At 36.9% G+C, this 21,730-nt stretch overlaps 1 protein-coding gene across 1 annotated transcript in view; it reads left to right on the top strand.

Moving 5' to 3' along the window:
* The window catches only part of FAT4 (FAT atypical cadherin 4), a 175,480-nt gene that overhangs the window by 107,549 nt on the left and 46,201 nt on the right, over positions 1-21,730 (top strand). Inside the window, exon 7 of the mRNA XM_043902378.1 lies at positions 13,087-13,267. Coding sequence (XP_043758313.1) covers positions 13,087-13,267 — 181 coding nt within the window. The remainder of the gene's footprint in view (positions 1-13,086; positions 13,268-21,730) is intronic.

A 21,730-nucleotide genomic window follows, 5' to 3' on the forward strand; every position in this document is an offset into this window, starting at 1 on the left:
TTGAGAAGATCCCCTGGAGAAGGAAATGGCAACCCACTCCAGTATTCTTGTCTGGGAAATCCCATGGACAGAGGGACCTGGCAGTCTACAGTTTGATTACCTCATCAATAACTGTCATACTTCCAGTATCATGTAAGTGAAAGTGAAAGTTGCTTAGTTGTGTCTGACTCTTTGCCATGGACTATACAGTCCATGGAATTCTCCAGGCCAGAATACTGGAGTGGGTAGCCTTTCCTTCTCCAGGGGATCTTCCCAACCTAGGGATCAAACCCAGGTCTCCTGCATTGCAGGCAGATTCTTTACCAGCTCAGCCACTAGGAGAGTCCATGAATACTGGCGTGGGTAGCCCATCCCTTCTTCAGGGGATCTTCCTGACCCAGCATCGAACCCAGGTCTCCCACATTGTAGGCAGATTCTTTACCAGCTGAGCTACCAGGGAAGCTCCTAAGTCTTGTTCAAAACTGAATTCCCAGAAACACTCAGAACAGAATCTGTAATATAGCAGTTGCTGAATAAACATTTGTTGAATGAATGAATCATTTAATGAGTGAAAAATGATCATAATTATTTATCAACTAATCACCATCCTGTTATTTTAATATGCAACTATTATTTCATATTTATTTACCATACTTAAATGCAGTTTATTATTATGTATTTATCACTTGCAGATTTTTCAAAGGACCTACCAAGAAAGGAAAAGTGCCAATCTTTTTTAACTGATGGCTGAAATTCCAGAAGTTTTTGCTACACTGGTTGTGGTCATTCAAATTGACCCCTGCTTTGAAAAGCAGTATAAGCAGTTAAGGCTCTGTGGTGTTTAGTGTGATGTGATAAATTGCAGTCATATGTAAAGACCCACTGAAGCGTTTTATGGCTTTAATTCAGTTTCAAATGCTTCAAAATACTGCTTGAGCTATATTCTCATGACTCTCCCCTGAACCTTCTGGCTTTTATTCAATTCTGTTATCTAGTAGATGTTTCTAGGTAGGTCTTATCTCTACTTTGTGACATGCTGCCTACCTTTTCTTGGTTTGGGTCACTGACTCAGAATCTGCATAAACAGACACTGTGCTTTGGAAAAGTTTCGGCATTTGGCCATACTTTTATATCTGGACTTCCCACAGCAAAAAAGTGTGAGCCTCCCATATCTCCCAAAACACTGAATACCTTTTTAGCTACCAAATAATAATAATAATATATATAGTTTATATATATAGTTTATTATATATGTTTATATATATATCCCACATGTGGTATTTGACTTCACATAGCTTAGTAATAAAGGCCTATGATTCTTCACATAAATGTAATGTGAAAAATTTTACTTATTTTGTGATGAGAATTTTGGTGTTTAGATAAGCATTTCCAATAGATATATATCCATGGAATTTTCCAAGTCTCAGAATTTTTTTAACCTTCGGTGATCTTCTACCCTCACCAGTAAATTCATAGTCTGTGACCTATCAAAATCTACTACTACTCTTAAAGGAAGTGAATTAGTACACGAGAAAGCAGTAAAACAAGATGTGACTATAAGGGGTTATTGAAGTTATAATAACCTAGTGTGTAATATGGAAGGATTTTAAAAGAAAGCTGTATATGAAAAATCCTAAGTGAGAAAAATCTGACTTAAAATGCCAATTTTATAGCCAGAAGTCTTCTTGGAAACGAGCCAGTCCATTTCCTTTATTTTTGAGATAAGAAAATTGAGGCCTGGAATAATTAGGCAGTTTGCCAGAGCTTACAGACCCAGAGAATATCAGAGTCAAGAACAATATCCAGGATTTCTGCCTTCCAACTGAGCCCTTGTTCACTTATGGTATATCTGAAAAAAGATCAGAATCTGATTACCCTTTGCAAAACATAAATTTCCAAAAACACAATTTAAAAAAAAACAACACAATTTTAAGAAAGCTTTTCTTCTAATATGCGATCCATTGTACTCTAATGAATAAAGCATTCTGTTATTTTTCTTTTTCCAAATACATAAATAAATGTTTCAAAATATTTTAAGTGGTGTCAAATCAACTGGAATCAGTAATTTCAATACTGATTGTTTGAGAACAGGCTTCAATTTAGGCATTGTTCAAATTAAATTGCTAAGTAGGAGAAGATATAAAAAATTCACTAGGCTTTACAGGTAGAAGATGATAATACTGCCAATTATTCCAACCAATTGTCATTTTGCATTTGCATTTATTAATAATGGTAATTTAATAGATGTTATAAGTGAAGTATTATTAGAGTCAATGAGACTCATGTGCTTCTCTGGGCTGTCAATGTGTAACAAGCATCTGGACAATGTTTTGTCAGGAAGCATCTGTGGAGCAGTCTCTACCAGGGATTCTTCTAGGAACTAGAGATATAGTGGTGAAAAAATGACAGTCTCTGTCCTCACAAAAGTTACATTCTAGTCAGAAAGATAGACAGAATATAATATATAGGTCGGGAGTTATATGAGGTACTATGTAATTAAATAAAGCAGGTTAAGTGGCTAGAGAGGAAGGAATTGGAGGTATTATTTTTAATAGTAGAGTCAGGACAGTGAAATGTGAAAATCTGGGTAAATTTGCAGATGAAACGGTTCCTAGACAAGGATCAGGTTGCCTTTATTCAAAGGACAACTGGAAGGCCTGGACGGCTCTACTAGAGTAAAAGAAAGGAAAAGTCTTGATAAATGAATTAGGCAGAGGCTGAATCATCTCAATGTTTTAGGCCAGGGAAAGAAGTTTTACTTTTATTCAAAGAGAAAAGCAAAGTCTTGTTAAAGCTTTGGACAGGGGAGCAACAAGGAATTTTGGAGTGGCCTGTTTTTGTGGAAAAGAGATCTGGTTTTCTGTCAGTGGTGAAAACTACAGTGGAAATAGAGATGGTGATTAAAAGGCCATGACAGCAGTGCTTGAGAATGTTTGAAATTAGGCTACAGTATGGAGGAGGTGTGAAAGAGCTAAATATTTTATCCGTTTTGAAGGTTAAGCCACTAGGACTTGATGATGGAATTGGAGGTGTAGGAAATTAGTAAAAGAGACAAATCAAGCGTGTGTCCTAGAGTATTGCCCTGAGAAATTTGGGGATAGGAAAAGGAAAGATTTTTTTTAGGTTGAATTTTCCTTACATTATTTTTTTGATATACTGTATTTTAGATATTATGAAATCTCCACTGGAGATGACAGGTAGATATAAAAGTTTAGTTCTCTGGAAACACGTTTGAGTAGAGATACAACTTATGTGGACAAACTTTAGACAATGTTCATTCTGTCCTTGCTGAGTGCTTGTTTGCACCAGATTTCTTACTATAGGATCTGATTTAATCTCACAACAGCCTTGTAAATTGGATTCCGATACTATGAATTAAAAGAAAAACAAAAGCAAAGCTAAGTATTAGAGAAGTAAACAACTTGACTCAGACCTGCAGCTGTTAATCAGTAGAAACAGAATCTGAAGCCACTAAACCTGATCAAGGAGACCATTTCTTAACTATGACTCATCTTGCCCACAGATTAGCTCATCTAACATATTATGTTTCACGTAAACCGTGTTTATGAGTTTCTTCTCTTTGGATTAAATATCATTTTATATTAAAAAGAGAAATGATTTTTGCAGCAAAAAAAGAGAAATAACATTCAGTTCTCTGCCATTGAAACAGCGAGTAAAATAAGAATATTCATGAATTCAAAATCAAAGGATTACTGTTCTCAGATCAAGAAATGCATATCCAAGAGCTTTATGGAGTTTTACGGAGTGCAAAGCAAATGTTTAATACTATACTTAGAATATACAATATGTATGATACAATTGGGTGGTGTTATCTGCATTTAATTGGGGTGTGGGAGATTAAATTGTGCACAAATTAAATATATTACCTTTATTTATCTGTTCTCGGTCTAATATGCTAACAGGCTAAAGAGAGATTCTGGCAATAGATTTGGCCAAAAAGTCTAATAGTGAACTATGTGTCAGCATAATTAATAGGTCTGAGGGGAAATTTTCAGTTATTAGCATCCCTAATTAAGGGCATTTATCATTTGATTGAAAGGGGATAAACTTCATTCTTATGCAGGGATTGGAAATTACTTTTTAATGAAGGGGAAACATGATGCTTTTGCCAAAGTTAATCTTAAAATCCAATCACTATGCTTAGTTTCTTGGTGAGGCTATGATGACATTTTGAATGAAAACTATTTGTCACATTGTTCAGCTGAGAGGGTCACTGCATTGCAAATGTCTCTATAATCAAGAGAGGTCAGAAATGTGGAATATGACATTTTACATTTGAGGAGAGTTGCTTTTTAAATGTTCCAGAAAGACTGCATTCTGTCAGTATTATTTGTGGGAAGATATTGAAGAAGAACTTGCCTTGTCTGTTATAATGAACATTCTTAGTAATGAAAAATGCTTGAAAACTTTCCGTAAGACATCAATGATTCCATAAATCAAACAGTGCTAGGGTAATCTTCAGTTACCAGAAATCACTTGCATTTAACTTATTATATTTGAGTCAAAGGAAGTTTGGTTATTTCCATTGGAATATTTGTCTTAGATGAGAATTTTGTTTCCAAGGTTCATAACTGGTTATTGTTTTACTTCCTCTTATTTCCAATAAGTTTAGTACAAAACCCATTAGTGACTAAGTGTTATCATAAATCATTTATTTACATAATATTCTTTAAATCAGCTACACTATAGTAGAAACAACTTTTCCTACATAGTGTTTAATTTGTATAGTCATAAGATAAAAATACAAAAAGAAAGATGATCAAGCTTCCAAAATTCCAATAAATAATAGCTAGAATTGCTATCATGTTGCATAGAATTGAAATTTGATGAAGTAATTTCAGTCTATTTCTCATTTACTTAATTTCAGATATAAATCTGAGTAGATGAAGGAAACTGAACTTTGAAATGGAAACAAACTTTGAAATATTAAAGAGAATGTTTATATTACATAAAGGATAAATATTAAATATAATAGAAAATGATAGAAGCTTAGTATGAGGAATTTTTCCTTTTCAAAAATCTTCTAATTGTATCATGTTAAAACTTAATCTTAATTTGTATCCTATTTAGATAATTATTCCAAAGATATATAATTTGATAGTTTCACTAAGTAGGCAGGACGCAGGCTATAGTTTGAATTTGATGGTTGCTTCTAGTATTTCAGAGTTTCAACATGTGCTGTTAGGGTTCTTTTTTTTAATGTTCTCCAAAATTAAGTCTTTATCACATACTTTATCTGGGGGATAAAATACTTAGTTTACATCATGTTTTATTTTGTAAACTCTTAAAAATTATGTATCCATATAACATAAAATTTACCACTTTAATGATTTTTAAGTGTACATTTCAGTGACATTAACTACATTCACACTATGAGCAACTTTTCAGTCTTACTTACATAACATTGCTAAGTTCTTTCTTTAGTTTTGTCACCTCTATTTAGTCCTATTTGTCACCTATTTGTCACCTATTTGTCACCTCTATTTAGTCTATTTAGTCCACCTCTATTTGTCACCTCTATTTAGTTGCTCAGTCATGTCCAACTCTTTGTGACTCTATGGACTGTAGCCCACCAGGTTTCTCTGTCCATGGAATTCTCCAGGCAAGAATATTGAACTGAACTGAACTGAACTGAAGTCACTCAGTCGTGTCTGACTCTTTGAGACCCTGTGGACTGTAGCCCACCAGGCTCCTCCGTCCATGGGATTCTCCAGGCAAGAATACTGGACTGGGTTGCCATTTCCTTCTCCAAGAATATTGAAAGTGAAAGTGAAGTCGCTCAGTCCTGTCCAACTCTTTGTGAACCCATGGACTGTAGCCCACTAGGCTTCTCTGTCCATGGGATTCTCCAGGCAAGAATCCTGGAGTGGGTTGCCATTTCCTTCTGCAGGGGATCTTCCCGACCCAGGGATCAAAGCCGGGTCTCCCGCGTTGCAGGCAGACACTTTAACCTCTGAGCCACCAGGGAAGCCCAAGAATATTGAAGTAGGTAGCAATTCCCTTTTCCAGGGTATCTTCCTGACTCAGGGATAGAACTTGGGTCTCCTGCATTACAGGCAGATTCTTTAGTATAAGAATTTATAAAAAGGAAACTGTTTTTGATAAAGATTCCTGAGAAAGGATTAAAAATAAAATGTTACCTAAGTGTGTACCTACCTAATTTATATAAACATATTTGTAGAATTAGTGGTAATATATTATAAAATGAAAATTTTAAGATAAATGCTATTGGTCATATTTAAATCCTACGACATAGTTACTTGCTTCACATATTTTCTGGATTCAAATTTAAGTCAAATCACATAATTTAAAGTCAATACTGAATGGTTGATTTCAATACCTTTTCAGGGGATGGCTTACTTACTGTGAGAAAATGTTTACTCAAAGTATAAAAAAGAAGGTAATACTTTATTACAACAAACACACCCAGTCAGAGGACTGTTCCACCAAATGTTTGATGTTAAGAATGAAATTAGCTTTTCGGCAAAGCAACAGATTTCAGATAAGCAAAAATTCTAATGCGGCTGAATAGTTTCTCATGTTTCAGGAAAGTATGTTTAATTTATGGGGACTAACATTAAATATGTAAAATGCCTGCAGTTAGAACTTTAATTAGATCTTTAGATTCATTCATTACACTTTGAAGATGAATTTTCTGATAGAGCAGTTGCCTGAAACATTTTTCTTTTTAAAATCTTATTTTAGGTTTCCTTGAACTTTATTGTAATATGTTTGATCTTTTTAAGCCACCAATGTTTAAAGGCAATACCAGTTTAATCATTTCCCAAGTTTAAGAGTATAAAATATGACTCAAGACAAAGTTTGGAACTACTCAAGTGTAATGGACTATCAGAAGATTAAACTGTGAATAATCTTTGTGTGTGTGTGTGTGTGTGTGTATGTGAGATGTGTTTTTACACATTTAAAAAAATGCTTTTCAGAATCATATGTATTTTTTTGCTGTTGCTCTAAAAATTTAAGCAGTTTCCTATCTATTTACCCACATTTATTGTATATATGTTGGAGAAGGAAATGGCAACCCATTCCAGTATTCTTGCTTGGAGAATCCCATGAACAGAGGAGCCTGGCAGGCTATATATAGTCCATGAGGTCACAAGAGTCGGACACGATTTGGCAACTGAACCACCATAGTATATATATATATATAGTATATACATAGTATATATACATAGTGTGTGTGTATATATATATATGTATATGTATGTATATATGTATATGTATATATGTATATACACATAGTGTGTGTGTATATATATATATATATAAAGTATATATATATACTTTATAAAATATATACAGGCTTCCCTGGTGGCTCAGATGGTAAAGATTCCCCCTGCAGTGCAGGAGACCCAGGATTGATCCCTGGGTCAGAAAGGTTCCCTGGAGAAGGGAATGGCCACCCACTCCATTATTCTTGCCTGGAGAATTCCACGGATGGAGGAGCCTGGCAGGCTATAGTCCATAGGGTCGCAACGAGTCCGACATGACTGAGCGACTAACACTTTCACTTTTACTCTCATATATATTTTGAACTATGGTGTTGGAAAAGACTCTTAGGGTCCCTTGGACTGCAAGGAGATCCAACCAGTCCATCCTAAAGGAGATCAGTCCTAGGTGTTCATTGGAAGGACTGATGCTGAAGCTGAAACTCCAGTACTTTGGCCACCTCATGCGAAGAGTTGACTAATTGGAAAAGACCCTGATGCTGGGAGGGATTGGGGGCAGGAGGAGAAGGGGACAATAGAGGATGAGATGGCTGGATGGCATCACCAACTCAATGGACATGTGTCTGAGTAAACTCCAGGAGTTGGTGATGGACAGGGAGGCCTGGTGTGCTGCGATTCATGGGGTCGCAAAGAGTCAGATATGACTGAGCAACTGAACTGAACTGAACTGATATACACACAGAGATGTATGATATATAAAATACAAAATATTTTTACAAAATGAATTTGAGCTTCCTTTTATCATCTGACTTCCAATTGCATTTCACATGTCTCCTGTAGGCTGCTTGCCTCTATACTTAAAAATTTCTGAGATTTTGTCCTTTCATTTCACTTGTATCTTCAGCTCCATTCATTGGCTCACTGTCTTCTATCAGGAGTCTATGTCTTTACATTCTACTTCTTTCTGATTGCATCTGGTTCTCATAAATCAATTCCAGATGAAACTGAGTAATCTTGCCCTATTACGCCACAACCTATATAGTTCATCATTATCAGATCTATCCAAGCAAAATATTGACCCCTAGTATTCTGATTCCTCTCATGGGATTCAGGATTAATTGGGACCCTCTGTTATAAGCAGTAGACTATCTCCAAAATGGTGACCTTTGTCAGAAGTTTTGTTCTCTGACCCCAGCCTTAGGCTAAAACCTATATTTATTCCCAGAAGTGATCAGCTTTTTGAACTTTCAGCCATGTAGTCACTAGATCAGATTTCCATATATAGAGTCAAAGGAGAACTTAATAAACATTGAAGGCAACCTATGCATTATGGGTTTAGATAACGATGAATTAAACAATAATTTCTGCTCTCAATTATATTATAACTTAATAGAAAATATGGTAGAAGTACATCAATAATAATAATAATGAGTAAAACATCTGCAGTAAGAGTGGCATACTTTTATCTGAGCCTAATGAACAGAGAAAATATATTTTTTTAAGAGTTCAGAGTTGACTTTCCTTCTGTCCACTATTGTTGTTGTTGTTCAGTCGCTAAGTTGTCTCTGACTCTTGGTGGCCCAATGGACTATACTTCTCTGTCCATGTGGTTTTCGGGTAAGAATACTGGAGTGGGTTGCCATTTCCTACTTCAGAGGATCTTCCCAACCCAGGGATCGAACCCACGTCTCCCAAGTCTCCTGCATTAGCAGGCAGATTCTTTACCACTTCGCCACCAGGGAAGGCTCTGTCCACTATGGCTAAATGTAAGTAAGTTGTTTAAATTCTTTGAGTTGAAAGTTCTTTATTAAAAAAATTTAAATAGTAATACCTGCTTCATGAATCTGAAATCTGTGTGCACCAAGGACTAGGTAACTTGCATCCTTCCTCTGAGAAGTCTGTTGTAGATATAAGTCTTTGTTGTGTTGTTGTGCTCAGACAAGTCCGACTCTTTGTAACCCTTTGGACTGTAGTCCATCAAGCTCCTCTGTCCTTGGGATTTTCCAGGCAAGAATACTGGAGTGGGTTGCCATTTCCTCCTCCAGAGGATCTTCCTGACCCAGGGATCAAGCTTGCCTCTCCTGCATTGGCAGGTGGCTTTTTTATCACAAAGCCACCTGGGATATGAGGCTTATTCGCTCAAAATCAGGGGGCATTCCTGCTTTCTGTCCCTTGATTTCATCTTCCTGCCTAGAGCTGAGAGGCAGGGCCTTGTGGAGGACCCAGTCTGAGGCTAGAGTTAGCTGAGTGGTGGAAGGCCCTATCCTGAGAATAAAAGAGAAATATTGGAGGAAGAGTTCAGAGTTAGTTAAATCTCAGTAAGAGACTTAGAAATGTAGAATTATGTCTTTGTACAATTTCTTTGTAAAACTTCAAAAGTACATAAGACCTGCATGCCCATCCCCTGGGGCAATAAGAAAGTGAGGCCATTGTAGAAATCTGGTCACTCTATCAATTCTTGAAGAAAAGAGGAAGAGAAGAACCCCAAGTGCTGTTCAAGTGGGCTGTGGCTGCTAACAAGTGGAGGAAAGGGGACTCGTGATGGTTCTTTGCTTGAGAAATACCCCATGTGGATATGGGATTACCTTGGGGCCACTTCTCAGGCCAGGATCATATGCTGTTGTGCTTTCAAGAACTCGTGGAAAAATTGTTCTCTGGTATGGAAACCATGAGATTGAATTTGTTGAATATTTTCCTAGGTAAACAATGTTTTGTGTTTTTTTTTTTTTCTTTTTGCTTACTAATTCAGAAAACACATCAGGAACAACATTTATGTAGTGTAGTTTATAGACAAGGAAAGAAATCACGCGTTCCTGACCAAATGAGTTAGTCATCATTTTTTGAGGTTTTTCATATGTATGTCATCAGACACTTTAGAATACCAAAGATAAAACCATTTGGTAGTTACTGAATTATTCTTAACAAGTTTAAGCATTGTTGATTAGAGAGCATATCAGACATATTCAGGTGTTCTCTCACTTGAAATTTGTAAATTTTGCATTTTTAAATTTTCAATTCAACACATGTTATACAAAGCTGTGGAAGTTTTGAAAGCTGAGTCTCATACACTTATAACTACAAAATAAAATCATTAAAAGAAAAAAATGATTCAAAATCTTTTCGTGAATAATATTGTCATAGGACTGACTTGAAAGTTTTGTCAGGGGACAAAAATCCTGAGAATTATGACACAGTAATCTGTAAGATTAAAAACTGACCTTTTAAATGTCAATTTTCCTTTTCTTCCCCCTGATTTCTAAAACAAGTACAACAGCGAAGAGTAATATAGAATACGTTCTATGTACCAGGCACTATTCTAAACATGTCACATTCCCCTCCACACCCCTATTGGGGTAGGTTTGTTCTCATTATTCCCATTTTGCATATAAGGAGACAGATTTAGTGAGTGGAATACAGTGTCAGTAATAGAGATAAAAGAGCCTTTCATGATATCTGGGACCTTGATTTAGTTATCCCCTCTCACGAGTCATCAGATATCGCCCCTCCTTCCCATGACATCCCCTTTTGTCCACACAAATGCACAGATAAGCTCTAGTTATTGTTTTTTCCAAGCAGACAATGGGAGAGATACTAACATCATTCACACAATTAACTTCCATTTCATTAAATTGTGTATAATTAAACACATATTTCAGAGCTTTAGGCCAAACACTGGTCATCCATAATAACTCAGAAAATATTGATTTGGGCTTTAACATGTGCTGTGAAAAATTTAAAATTTATGGCCAGACAGATGTCCCCAGATGCTACACAAGCTTAACCTGGACAATAGCTAAGGTCCCCCACAGATGGGCCTTTTTCTCCAGCTTGTGCCTCGTGTTGTTCCCTGAGACTGGCTTGTCCGGAATCCCAGAGCATCTCACTGAGCAGCATGTGTCCTGCTGCCAACACCTTCTGGCTTTTATGTCAGTGGTCAAGAGCTCCCCATTCAAGTCAAAACCTAGTTCCATTCCTCACCAGGTCAATGGCCCTAAAAAACTTGCTCAACCTTTCTATCCCTTTCTTTCATGTTATTTATATATAACATGGAGGTAACAGCCATACTAACTTATGAACAGTAGACAGTTCGGGTAAACTTCTTAAACCAGTAAGTACATGGATGCCTAAAGATTCAATAAATGTTTATGTTGAGTGAGATTTTAAAAGTATTATTTTGATGTGCTTCTTCAATGTTTATAATACCTCTAAATCTGTTCTGAATGTGAATTTTTTTTTTCTGAATGTGAATTATGTATGATGTTATCCTACCATTGTTTAAGTGACTAGTGAAAAGGCAAGTAGAATATTTTAATATGTGTAGTTCATTATGCAGAAAAGGTAAAGAGTGAGAACTAGTTTTCTTTTCTTTAATATAAAAATCTAACACCTAAAAGGTAAGATATCTGGAGAAATCAATTTTAAAATATGTTAATATAAATGGAATTCTTGACATAAATTGTCTCACAGAGAAGGCAACAGAGATCAGCTTGCAGCCTAAATTTAATTGATGGGAGATATCATGCCTTCTCATAGTGCCCAGTTCAAGTGGTCATACAAATTTTTCATCTAACGTAGAATTTGAGCTTCCTTATGTAGAGCACAAAAACCACTGCATTCCATAATTTTCTAGTCTATTGATTTTTGGTGCCCATACATTGGAACATAAAATTGGTTGGTATTATGCCATCAGTAATGACAATCTAAGAACACAGGAAAAAGTCTGAATAGCAATAAGGGCATATTAGCAAATCATAAGAATATTATTGCAAAAAATAATATTGGAAGGTTGTGAATCTCAACACCATTCCATGATACTAGAGAGATATTCATAAACATTTTATAGAGAAATGAATGAGTCAATGAAAGAATGGCTTTATTTACAAAATATGGACTACCAAAAGTAAGTAGAATTTAAGCTTCATTTAATGGGAAATAATTTTATGGGAAAAAAAAGTTGTATCTTAAAATTGAGAGTATCCAGGGCCTTATTTTATTTTAGATAAACATAGGTAAGCAGACCTTCATTATTTCTATTTTGGTATATTCAAGTTTGAAAAATGATTCTGAAAAACAACTAAAAGCAGATGATTTGCCACTTACCTTTGAGATAACCCACAGAATCAACTAAATATGACATCTGACCTTCACCACACAAGAGTCTTCTAACCTTGTGTAGTATAGACAGTGTACTCCAGAGTTTTGTTAAATGCTGCATTTTCACTACATGCCGATAATGGCACTGGAACAGGAAATAAAAACGAATTGCTTCATATTTACCTTAAACATTAAATAAATGCAACAGAAATGATTTCAAGTCATCTCACCGACATGCTATTTCCAGCAAGTGAAAGGTCAGAGTGCTTTCTTTTTTAAATTTTCTGCAAAGAAATATAAGTTAGTACAGAAAAAGGGATTTAAAGGCCTCAAAATTCAGTTAATTTTTTTTTTTTATGATAGCATTGATAGTCACATCTAGGAATACAGTTTTTAATTCTGCTTTGTCAGCTGGCCAGCTATTCCAGATCCAGAGGGATGCTCCAAATGTGGCTTGAGTTATTTGACTATAATTTCAGAGAAACCAGTAGTGCCGCTTTTGTGGCATTTAAATGATATTGTTGTGTTCTACATTGCTGAGTGAGTACCTTTAAAATAGACTAGGAGGTTGACATATTCTTTTTGTGCAGTATCACTAGGAAAGAGTTGGAATACTAGTCCCTAAATAAAAATATTTTTCTTGTAACAAAACTAAAAATTACTCAATTACCTGTCTATGTGTTCACAAATAACCTTGGGGTGTTCTCTACATTCTCTTTAGTAGTTCTGTCTACAACCCATTGTTAAGCTCGCTATTATTTTTGTGATTTATGAACATTAAGACTTGGTTTTCTTTTCCCTCTAGGATCCCCTGCCCTGACCGGAACTGGAACAATCAATGTCATAGTGGATGACATCAACGACAATGTCCCCACTTTTGCCAGTAAAATGTATTTCACAACAATTCCTGAAGACGCACCAACTGGGACAGATGTTATATTGGTAAATGCCTCAGATATTGATGCTTCAACCAATGCGGTTATCAGGTCAGTGCCTTTTCCTTTGTACATTTTGATTACTTTTCTCATTGAACATTAGTCTTTGGATGAAATGCATATAATGCTTCATTTCATTGGAAAAGCCACAGCATTAACACCTAACCCTATTGTGACTGAAAGTAAGTGAAAGTTTTAGTTGCTCAGTCATCTCTGGACTCCTTGTGACCCCGAGGACTGTAGCCCACCAGGCGCCTCTGTCCATGGAATTCTCCCAGCAAGAATACTGGAGTGAGTAGCCATTCTTTTCTCCAGGTGATCTTCCTGACCCAGGGATCGAACCCAGGTCTCCTACATTGCAGGCAGATTCTTTACTGTCTAAGCCACCAGGCTTATTATTGCTAAATAATCAGCTATGCCTAAATGAGGATTAAAACAATAATGATCTTATTGTTCTAAAATTTTATCTTATTAATTTTATTTATATTCTTACTGCATTTCATTCTTTGGTAATTTAGGAATTGGGACACAGATCGGGGGAGGAGATTTTCATGCTTCATGTGGTTGACTAGTGTCACTTAGAGGTATTTGCCTGGTGACTGTCTGGAGGACCCAAGATGGCTTCACTCACACACACGGTGCCTTGGCAGGGATGGCTGGAACATCAGGCTCCATTGAGCCTCTTCTCTGCTCTTGTGGTCTCAGGGCTTTTTAATGTGGTTCTTCAGCAGGGTAGTTGGACTTCTTTATAGGGCAGAAAAACCTCTGGGTTCCAAGGACCTCAGGTGAAAGCTACTAATGTTCTTAAAGTGGCAATTGAAGTGGCAATGCATAACTTCTGGAATACTTTGTCATAGCTGCCATGCCCAGCCCAGACTCCCTGGGCTAAAACCTATGTGTGAAAACTCTTCAAATAACTATTGTCTCATTTAATCATATATAATACAAATTGATGCTATTTTTATCTTGCAAAAATTATCATATCCACTTTAAAATTAGGACAGTTCAGCTCAGTTCAGTCGCTCAGTCATGTCCAACCCTTTGCGACCCCATGGCCTGTAGCACGCCAGGCCTCCCTGTCCATCACCAACTCCCGGAGTTTACTCAAACTCATATCCATTGAGTCAGGGATGCCATCCAACCATCTCATTGTCTGTCATCCCCTTCTCCTCCCATCTTCAATCTTTCTCAGCATCAGGGTCTTTTCAAATGAGTCAGTTCTTCACATCAGGTGGCCAAAGTATTGGAGTTTCAGCTTAAAAATCAGTCCTTCCAATGAATATTCAGGACTGATTTCCTTTAGGATTGACTGGTTTGATCTCTGTGAAGTCCAAAGGACTCTCAAGAGTCTTCTCCAACACCACAGTTCAAAACCATCAGTTCTTAGGTGCTCAGCTCTCTTTATAGTCCAACTCTCACATCCATACATGACTAATGGAAAAACAATAGCTTTAACTAAATGGATCTTTGTTGTCAAAATAATGTCTCTGCTTTTTAATAAGCTGTCTAGGTTGGTCATAAGTTTTCTTCCAAGGAGTAAGTGTCTTTTAATTTCATGACTGCAGTCACCATCTGCAGTGATTTTGGGGCCCCCCAAAATAAAGTCTGTCACTTTTTCCACTGTTTCCCCATCTATTTTCCATGAAGTGATGGGACCAGATGCCATGGTCTTAGTTTTCTGAATGAGTTTTAAGCCAACTTTTTTGCTCTCCTCTTTCACTTTCATCAAGAGGCTCTTTAGTTCTTCTTTGCTTTCTGCCATAAGGGTGGTATCATCTGCATATCTGAGGTTATTGATATTCTCCAAGCAATCTTGATTCCCGCTTGTGCTTCATGCAGCCTAGCATTTCTCATGATATACTCTGCATATAAGTTAAATAAGCAGGGTGACAATATCCAGCCTTAACGTATTCCTCTCCCGATTTGGAACCAGTCTGGTTTTCCATGACCAGTTCTAACTGTTGCTTCTTGACCTGCATACAGATTTCTCAGGAGGCAGGTCAGGTGGTCTGGTATTCCCATCTTATTACAACTTAAATGAAAAGTATTTTCCCATTCTATTAAATCGTTATGCCAACCTCAACCTTATATACCTTGGCTTGCTTTGTTTTTAATGTAATATATATTTTGGATGTTAATCACTTCTTGCTACTCATGGAATCCTGGAGAAAATCCATCTTCTCCTCTGGTTAATAGAGATTTTGTGTATTAATTTCCATATTAGCTACTTAAATATTATGTCTTTAAGCCATTTTACCAACTACTGATGGGTTCTCTAAAATCACAACCTTTTATGTGTGATGTTAATTTTCCTGTATAGTCTAATGTGATCTTTTACACAACAGCTATCCAACAAATATTTGTTTATATTCTTCTTTCCACTAGTTTGATCATGTTATACCTCTTAATGGATGGTGTACTTAGAGTTTTACACTTTATATAACATTTAACATTTTCCCTTGTAGAAAACCAGCCTGTGTTAATTCCCAGTCTTTATCTATTTTTATCTTTGCTTCCCAGACACCCATCCCAGAATTTAGCCTTTTTTTTGTTTGTTTTGTTTTTTTTGATAGATAAGAAGTGATTTATTTGAGGGGATATATGTATACCTATGCCTGATTCATGTTGAAGTTTGACAGAAAACAACAAAATTCTGTAAAGCAATTATCCTTCAATTAAAAATACAATAATTTTTTTAAAAAAGAAGTGATTTGTATAAGATGCTTGTGAAGGATACACATGGGCAGGTAAAAGGGCTCTGCTCTGAGAACTTAGTAGGCTACAATTTTACAATCAAAGGAAAAGTGGGATGGGGGAGAAGACCACCTCTTCTTCATTCTTTTTAAAAATCAATCAGTTAATTAACTTTTGGCTATGTTGGGTCTTCGCTGCTGTGTGGGCTTTTCTCTAGTTGTGGCAAGCAGGGGCTACTCTCTAGTTGCGGTAGGTGGTCTTCTCATTACAGAATTTAGCTTTTATAGAAATGAATTTCTTTTTTCCCCCAACTGACCAAATGTCCATTCAAACCTCACTTTTAATTATTTTATGTCATAACATTGGAGAAAGTCACAAAACTAAATCAGCAGAGTGAACGTTCAAAGGTAGATCCCTTATTCTGTGCTCTTGATTGCATCCCGTTAGATTTCCTTCAGATCTTTAATTCAACAGTTACTACATTTCTCTCTGGATCTTCAGATACTCCCTCATTCCTGGATCACATCTTTATCCCTACAGAAATGCTCAGAATATCTGGTATTGAGTTCTGGTTCCTATTTATTTACATGACTTATGAAAGTCATTTTAGTATCTTCACGGCTCCGTGTGGAGCTTCCCAGGTGGTGTCAGTGGTAAAGAACCTGCCTGCAAATGCAGGAGACGTAAGAGAGGTGGGTTTGATCCCTGAGCTGGGAAGATCCCCCCTGGAGGGCATGGAAAACCTCTCCAGTATTCTTGCCTGGAGAAGTCTATGTACAGAGGAGCCTAGCGGACTCTGGTCCATGGGGTCACAAAGAGTTGGACACAACTGAGCGACAGTGTGCACACACCCAAGGCTCAGTATATCCATCAGTAAAAGTGGAGTTGAGAATTGCTGCCTTCCAATTTGTGAGAATTAAATGTTGATATATACTGACCACCTACTAGGTGCCAAGTATTTTCCTGTTTCCTTCTCCAGGGGTTCTTCCTGACCCAGGGATCGAACCTAAGTCTCTTATGTCTTTTGTATTGGCAGGCAGGTTCTTAACTGCTAGTATCACCTGGGGAAGCCCATATGTGAAATCAGTTAATATGTGCAAATGTCTCTTACACATAATTGTGATATTAAAATTACTAAATGTATGTTAGTGTTTTTCTTTATAGCATTCTAATAGCTATTTTATGCCTAATATATTCTTTCTTGAAAAAACATCTCCAACATAATAGTGACTGGCACCTAAAGAAATGCATTAAATGAGTAATTCTAATATTCTTTAGAAATTTAGAATAGTCTTTACTCACATTTTTTTACACCTCATTTTTGAGAGGGTAGGTTACTATCTCAAAGCTTTCTCCAGCCAGTTATTCTTAAAAATCTCTCAATCAAACTTTCTCCTCCATTGCTTTACCAGAGAAGACTATTTGGATATTTATTTCTGAATCCTTATTTCTCTTTACCGTTTGCATCACAAGTCATCCTTTCTTACTGGCATTTTGTTTTCTCCTCAGTGTCTGTCTCAGTGTTATTTCTTATTTCTCACTCTGTATCTCTAACCACACCTTCTAATTTGTCTTCTGTGTTTCCTCTTTCTCTCTTCATAGTAATCTGAACATCCCCCACAGCACTTTTTCTCAGCACTTTTCTTTCTTTATTTTCATGTTTGTATGAAAGACAGAGAGAGAAAGAAAACAGAGAATTACCCATTTCCATGGCTGCACCTATGCAGAAAACATCTAGGAAACTATGCAGAAAACCTCCAAACCTGTCATTCCAGAGATTCCCACCCATATTTGTAACTCTCCAGGAGGCACTTCTACCTAGAGATTCTGCTGGACTCATAAGCACAACATATCAGAAGCTCCTAACTTTTCTGTTTGTCATCTTGGCATTCTGCTTTCTTTTACTGATACTGTCTCACTTTCTTTGTCTTCCTGTCCTGATGGCTAACAGCCATCTTTTCTGCCTCTGTATTCCTTTTCTGTTTATTCCTCCTGCTAAGATCCTAATTCAGTTCATAATTATATCATGCCCAGATTAACATAGTAAAAATTAACTTACTTTTCCAACTCTGATTTATAATCCTTCCAATCTATATACCATACTCTTCTGTATAAGGGTGCTAGTGTTGAAGAACTGCCTGCCAATGCAGGAGATTTATGAGACTCAGGTTCGATCCCTGAGTCAGGAAGATCCCCTGGAGGAGGAAATGGCAACCCACTCCAGTATTCTTGCCTGGAGAATCCCATAGATCGGGGAGTCTGGTGGGTTATGGTCCACAGGGTCGCAAAGAGTTGGACCCGACTGAAGCAACTTAGGATGCATGCATGCATCCTGTATAATTTTGAAGCCCTTACGACATCCCAGGTACTTTGTTAAGTTCTGAGGAGTTAAGCACTTCAGTTCTCATAAAGAGAAATCTTTAATATAGAAGGTAATTTTGCTGTATTACAATTATAGTACCTTGTAACAAGCATAGTTTAAACCCAAAATGTGTGGAAACAAGAGCATAGTCAGTGAAACCTGAGGAAATAAGTAGAAGCTTTGAGTAACTGATGATTTTTGGAAAGACAGAGGAATAGTTTATGAAAAAATAAAGGATGAAAGGCATTCTAGGCAAAGACAGAAACAGGTACAAAGGTAAAAACTATGCAAAAACATAGCATCAGAAAAATAAAGCTATTCAGTATGGTTGGTGTGGGTTAGGAATGAACCTTGTATACCATATGAGAAGATTCACATTTTTTTTTTTTTGCATTTAGCTGGAGAAACAACTGAAATGTTTTAAGGTGGCCAGTAACATGACTAGTTTACATTTTATGATAATTCCTCTCAGCTTTGTAGGAAGCAGTTTGGATGAAGCAGAGTCAGTCAGTGAATGAAAGAACAATGGTAGTAATATGTATTTCAGCTTTAACAGTGAAACTCCCCCATCCTCAAAAGCTTTTAACTTTCAGTTTGCCTAGGGCATAAGGCCTAGTCTGCAAATTCCAGCCACTCCATAAACGGCCCCAGCATCTCTCCAAACTTATTCTACACAAATCTTCAATGGATAGCCAAACTTTCAGACTCACTGGATCACTTTCTGCTTCTGGGAAAAGGATTTGTGCTTTCCCAAGCATTCTGGCTTTGTTCGAGTCCTTCTCTATCCTAGAGCAGGGTTCTCCAAACACAACCTGCAAGCCAAATTCCGGTCAGAGCCTACTTTTGTAAACAAAGTGTTAGTGGAACATAGCCACGCCTATTCATGTGTGTATTGTCTATGACTGATTTTGCATTACAAGGGCAAGCTGAATGCTGCAACAGAGATCTGATGGTGTAAAGAGCTGAAAATATTTACTAATATTAACCAAAATATTTACTAATTTAAAATATTCACTGATCCTTGATAGCAATTTGTTGACTCCTAGCCTAGAATACCTTCATTCTCCCTTTTCATTACTATTGTAAGATGTGTGTGTGATCAGTCACCACCAACTCTTTGTGACCCCATGGACTGTAGCCCGCCAGGCTCCTCTGTCCGTGGGATTTCCATGGGTTGCTATTTCCTACTCCAGGGGATCTTCCCTCACCCAGGGAGTCTCTTGCATCTCCTGGGCTGGCAGGCAGATTCAGCCCTATTGTAAGATGAGTAACCCTTTTAAATGAGTAACCCCTTTAAATCTTAACCTAAATTTACTCTTCTCCAGGAAAGGCTTTTCAAGTCAAAAGTGATCTCTTTGTCTTCTGAATCCCTGAAACAATGCTTCTGAACAGTTTCAGAGCACTTAGCACTTAAATATATGGCCTGGTTTTGCATTTACTTTTTCATGTATCTTTCTTCTATCTAGGATATAAGCTTGAGTTCAGAATTTTTTTACCTACTTAATCCATGTTTCTATATGTTAGTTCATCTTACCCAAATATAAGGGCTTCCCAGGTGGTGTGGGTGCTAAAGAATCTGCCTACCAATGCAGGAGACGTAAGAAACATGGGTTTGATTCCTGGATCAGGAAGATCTCCTGGAGGAGGAAATGGCAACCCACTCCAGTATTCTTGCCTGGAGAATCCCCATGGACAGAGAGCCAGGTGGGCTACAGTCCACAGGGTCGCAAAGAGTTGGACATGACTAAATTGACTTAGCATGCATGCACACATCCAAATATAAAGATGGATTATAATAGATTAAAAACAATAGTTTTTTTTAGCTATGTGTGTATACTGTTATGAACATAAACCTAAATTTTGAATTCGTATCACATACTAATTACAATGCCAGGTGCTTTTCTAAAGAAATTACATTTGACACTCAAAAACTACCAAATGAAAGGAATACATACATGCATAATACTTTATAAATAGAGAAGACTTGGAAAGGTTAAGAAATTTTATGAATTTAAGTACTTGAGTGAGATCAAAATTCATGTCCAAGGGAACTATGTTCCAGAGTTCAGTTTCTAAACTATTACTAGATCATCATATTCTAGCAGCCCACAACACAGTTCATTATGATCATAGTAAATCTCAGGAAGAGGTTAAAAAAAGATTCACAAAATCAAATGGGGATAATTCAGCTTTACAAATGCAACAATTGACTGAGATTTTAGATAATAACGATCTGTTTATACCAGTAATTTGAAACAGTAAACTTCTTGAGTCAGAAAATAAATAAAGATCTTTGTTGATTTACATTGAACTCTATGTGTGTGCTCATTCTCTTCAGCCCTGTCCAACTCTTTGAGACCTCATCTACTGTAGCCCACCAGGTTCCTCTGTCTGCGGGATTACCCAGGCAAGAATACTGGAGTGGGTTCCCATTTCCTTCTCCAGGGGATCTTCCTGACCCAGGGATCAAAACTGTGTCTCTTATGTTTCCTGCATTGGCAGGCAGGTTCTTTACCACTAGCGCCATACGATAAAGAACTAAATCATTGTAAACCAATCCTACATCAACACACCTTCACCAGAGTTGTTTTTGGATATAACATGAGCTACAGCATTTCTTGTCTCCCCTAAAGCCCCCCCAGGCTGTGTCTCAGCTTCCTTCTACTGTAGGATAATGGGAAAAGTGCACATTGAGGTCATAAAGACAGAAGTTGAAAGTCTTCATCTGCCATTTATGGACTTTATGCATCTTTGTGCAACTATATTAGCCTCCCTTAGACTCAAATTCCCCTCAATTAAAAATCTAGTACAAATCCACACTATTAGGATGGTTCTGAGGCTTAAATGAGGAAATAAATGAAATCCTTGTCGTCTGCTGAGTACTCCCTAAGAACTCAATAAGATGCTACAAAACTGTAAAGAACAGCATGAAAGAAAGAATGAAAGTGTTAGTCATTCAGTAGCCTGCCAGGCTCCTCTGTTCGTGGGGATTCTCCAGGCAAGAATACTGGAGTGGGTAGCCATTCCCTTCTCCAGGGGATCTTCCTGACCTAGGGATCAAACGTGGATCTCTTGCGTTGCAGACAGATTCTTTGCCATCTGAACCATTAGAGAAGCATAGGTGTTTAGATTTAAGAAGGTAGCACAAGACTTGATCTAATAAAGTTCATAACCATAAAAGGAACTAATTTGGATCAGAGAAACAGTACAGAGATTCATCAAAGATGAGAAGTGAACTAAAACTCAAAAAAAAAAAAAAAAGAATGAAGTGGGGAAAACCCAGGCATATGATCTTGGCAGTCTGTTCATTTTATATTGTCACGTATGCTTCTTTTATCTCTCTCTCTCTCTTTTTTTTTTTAACTTACAAGTATAAACTTGATTAAAACTGGTATTAGAGATACTGTGAGATAGTAAAGGATATCTAGTATTTAGGATACACTTTTCATGCATTTCAG

The sequence above is a fragment of the Cervus elaphus genome, chromosome 5 (assembly GCF_910594005.1).
Source record: "Cervus elaphus chromosome 5, mCerEla1.1, whole genome shotgun sequence".
NCBI lineage: Eukaryota > Metazoa > Chordata > Mammalia > Artiodactyla > Cervidae > Cervus > Cervus elaphus.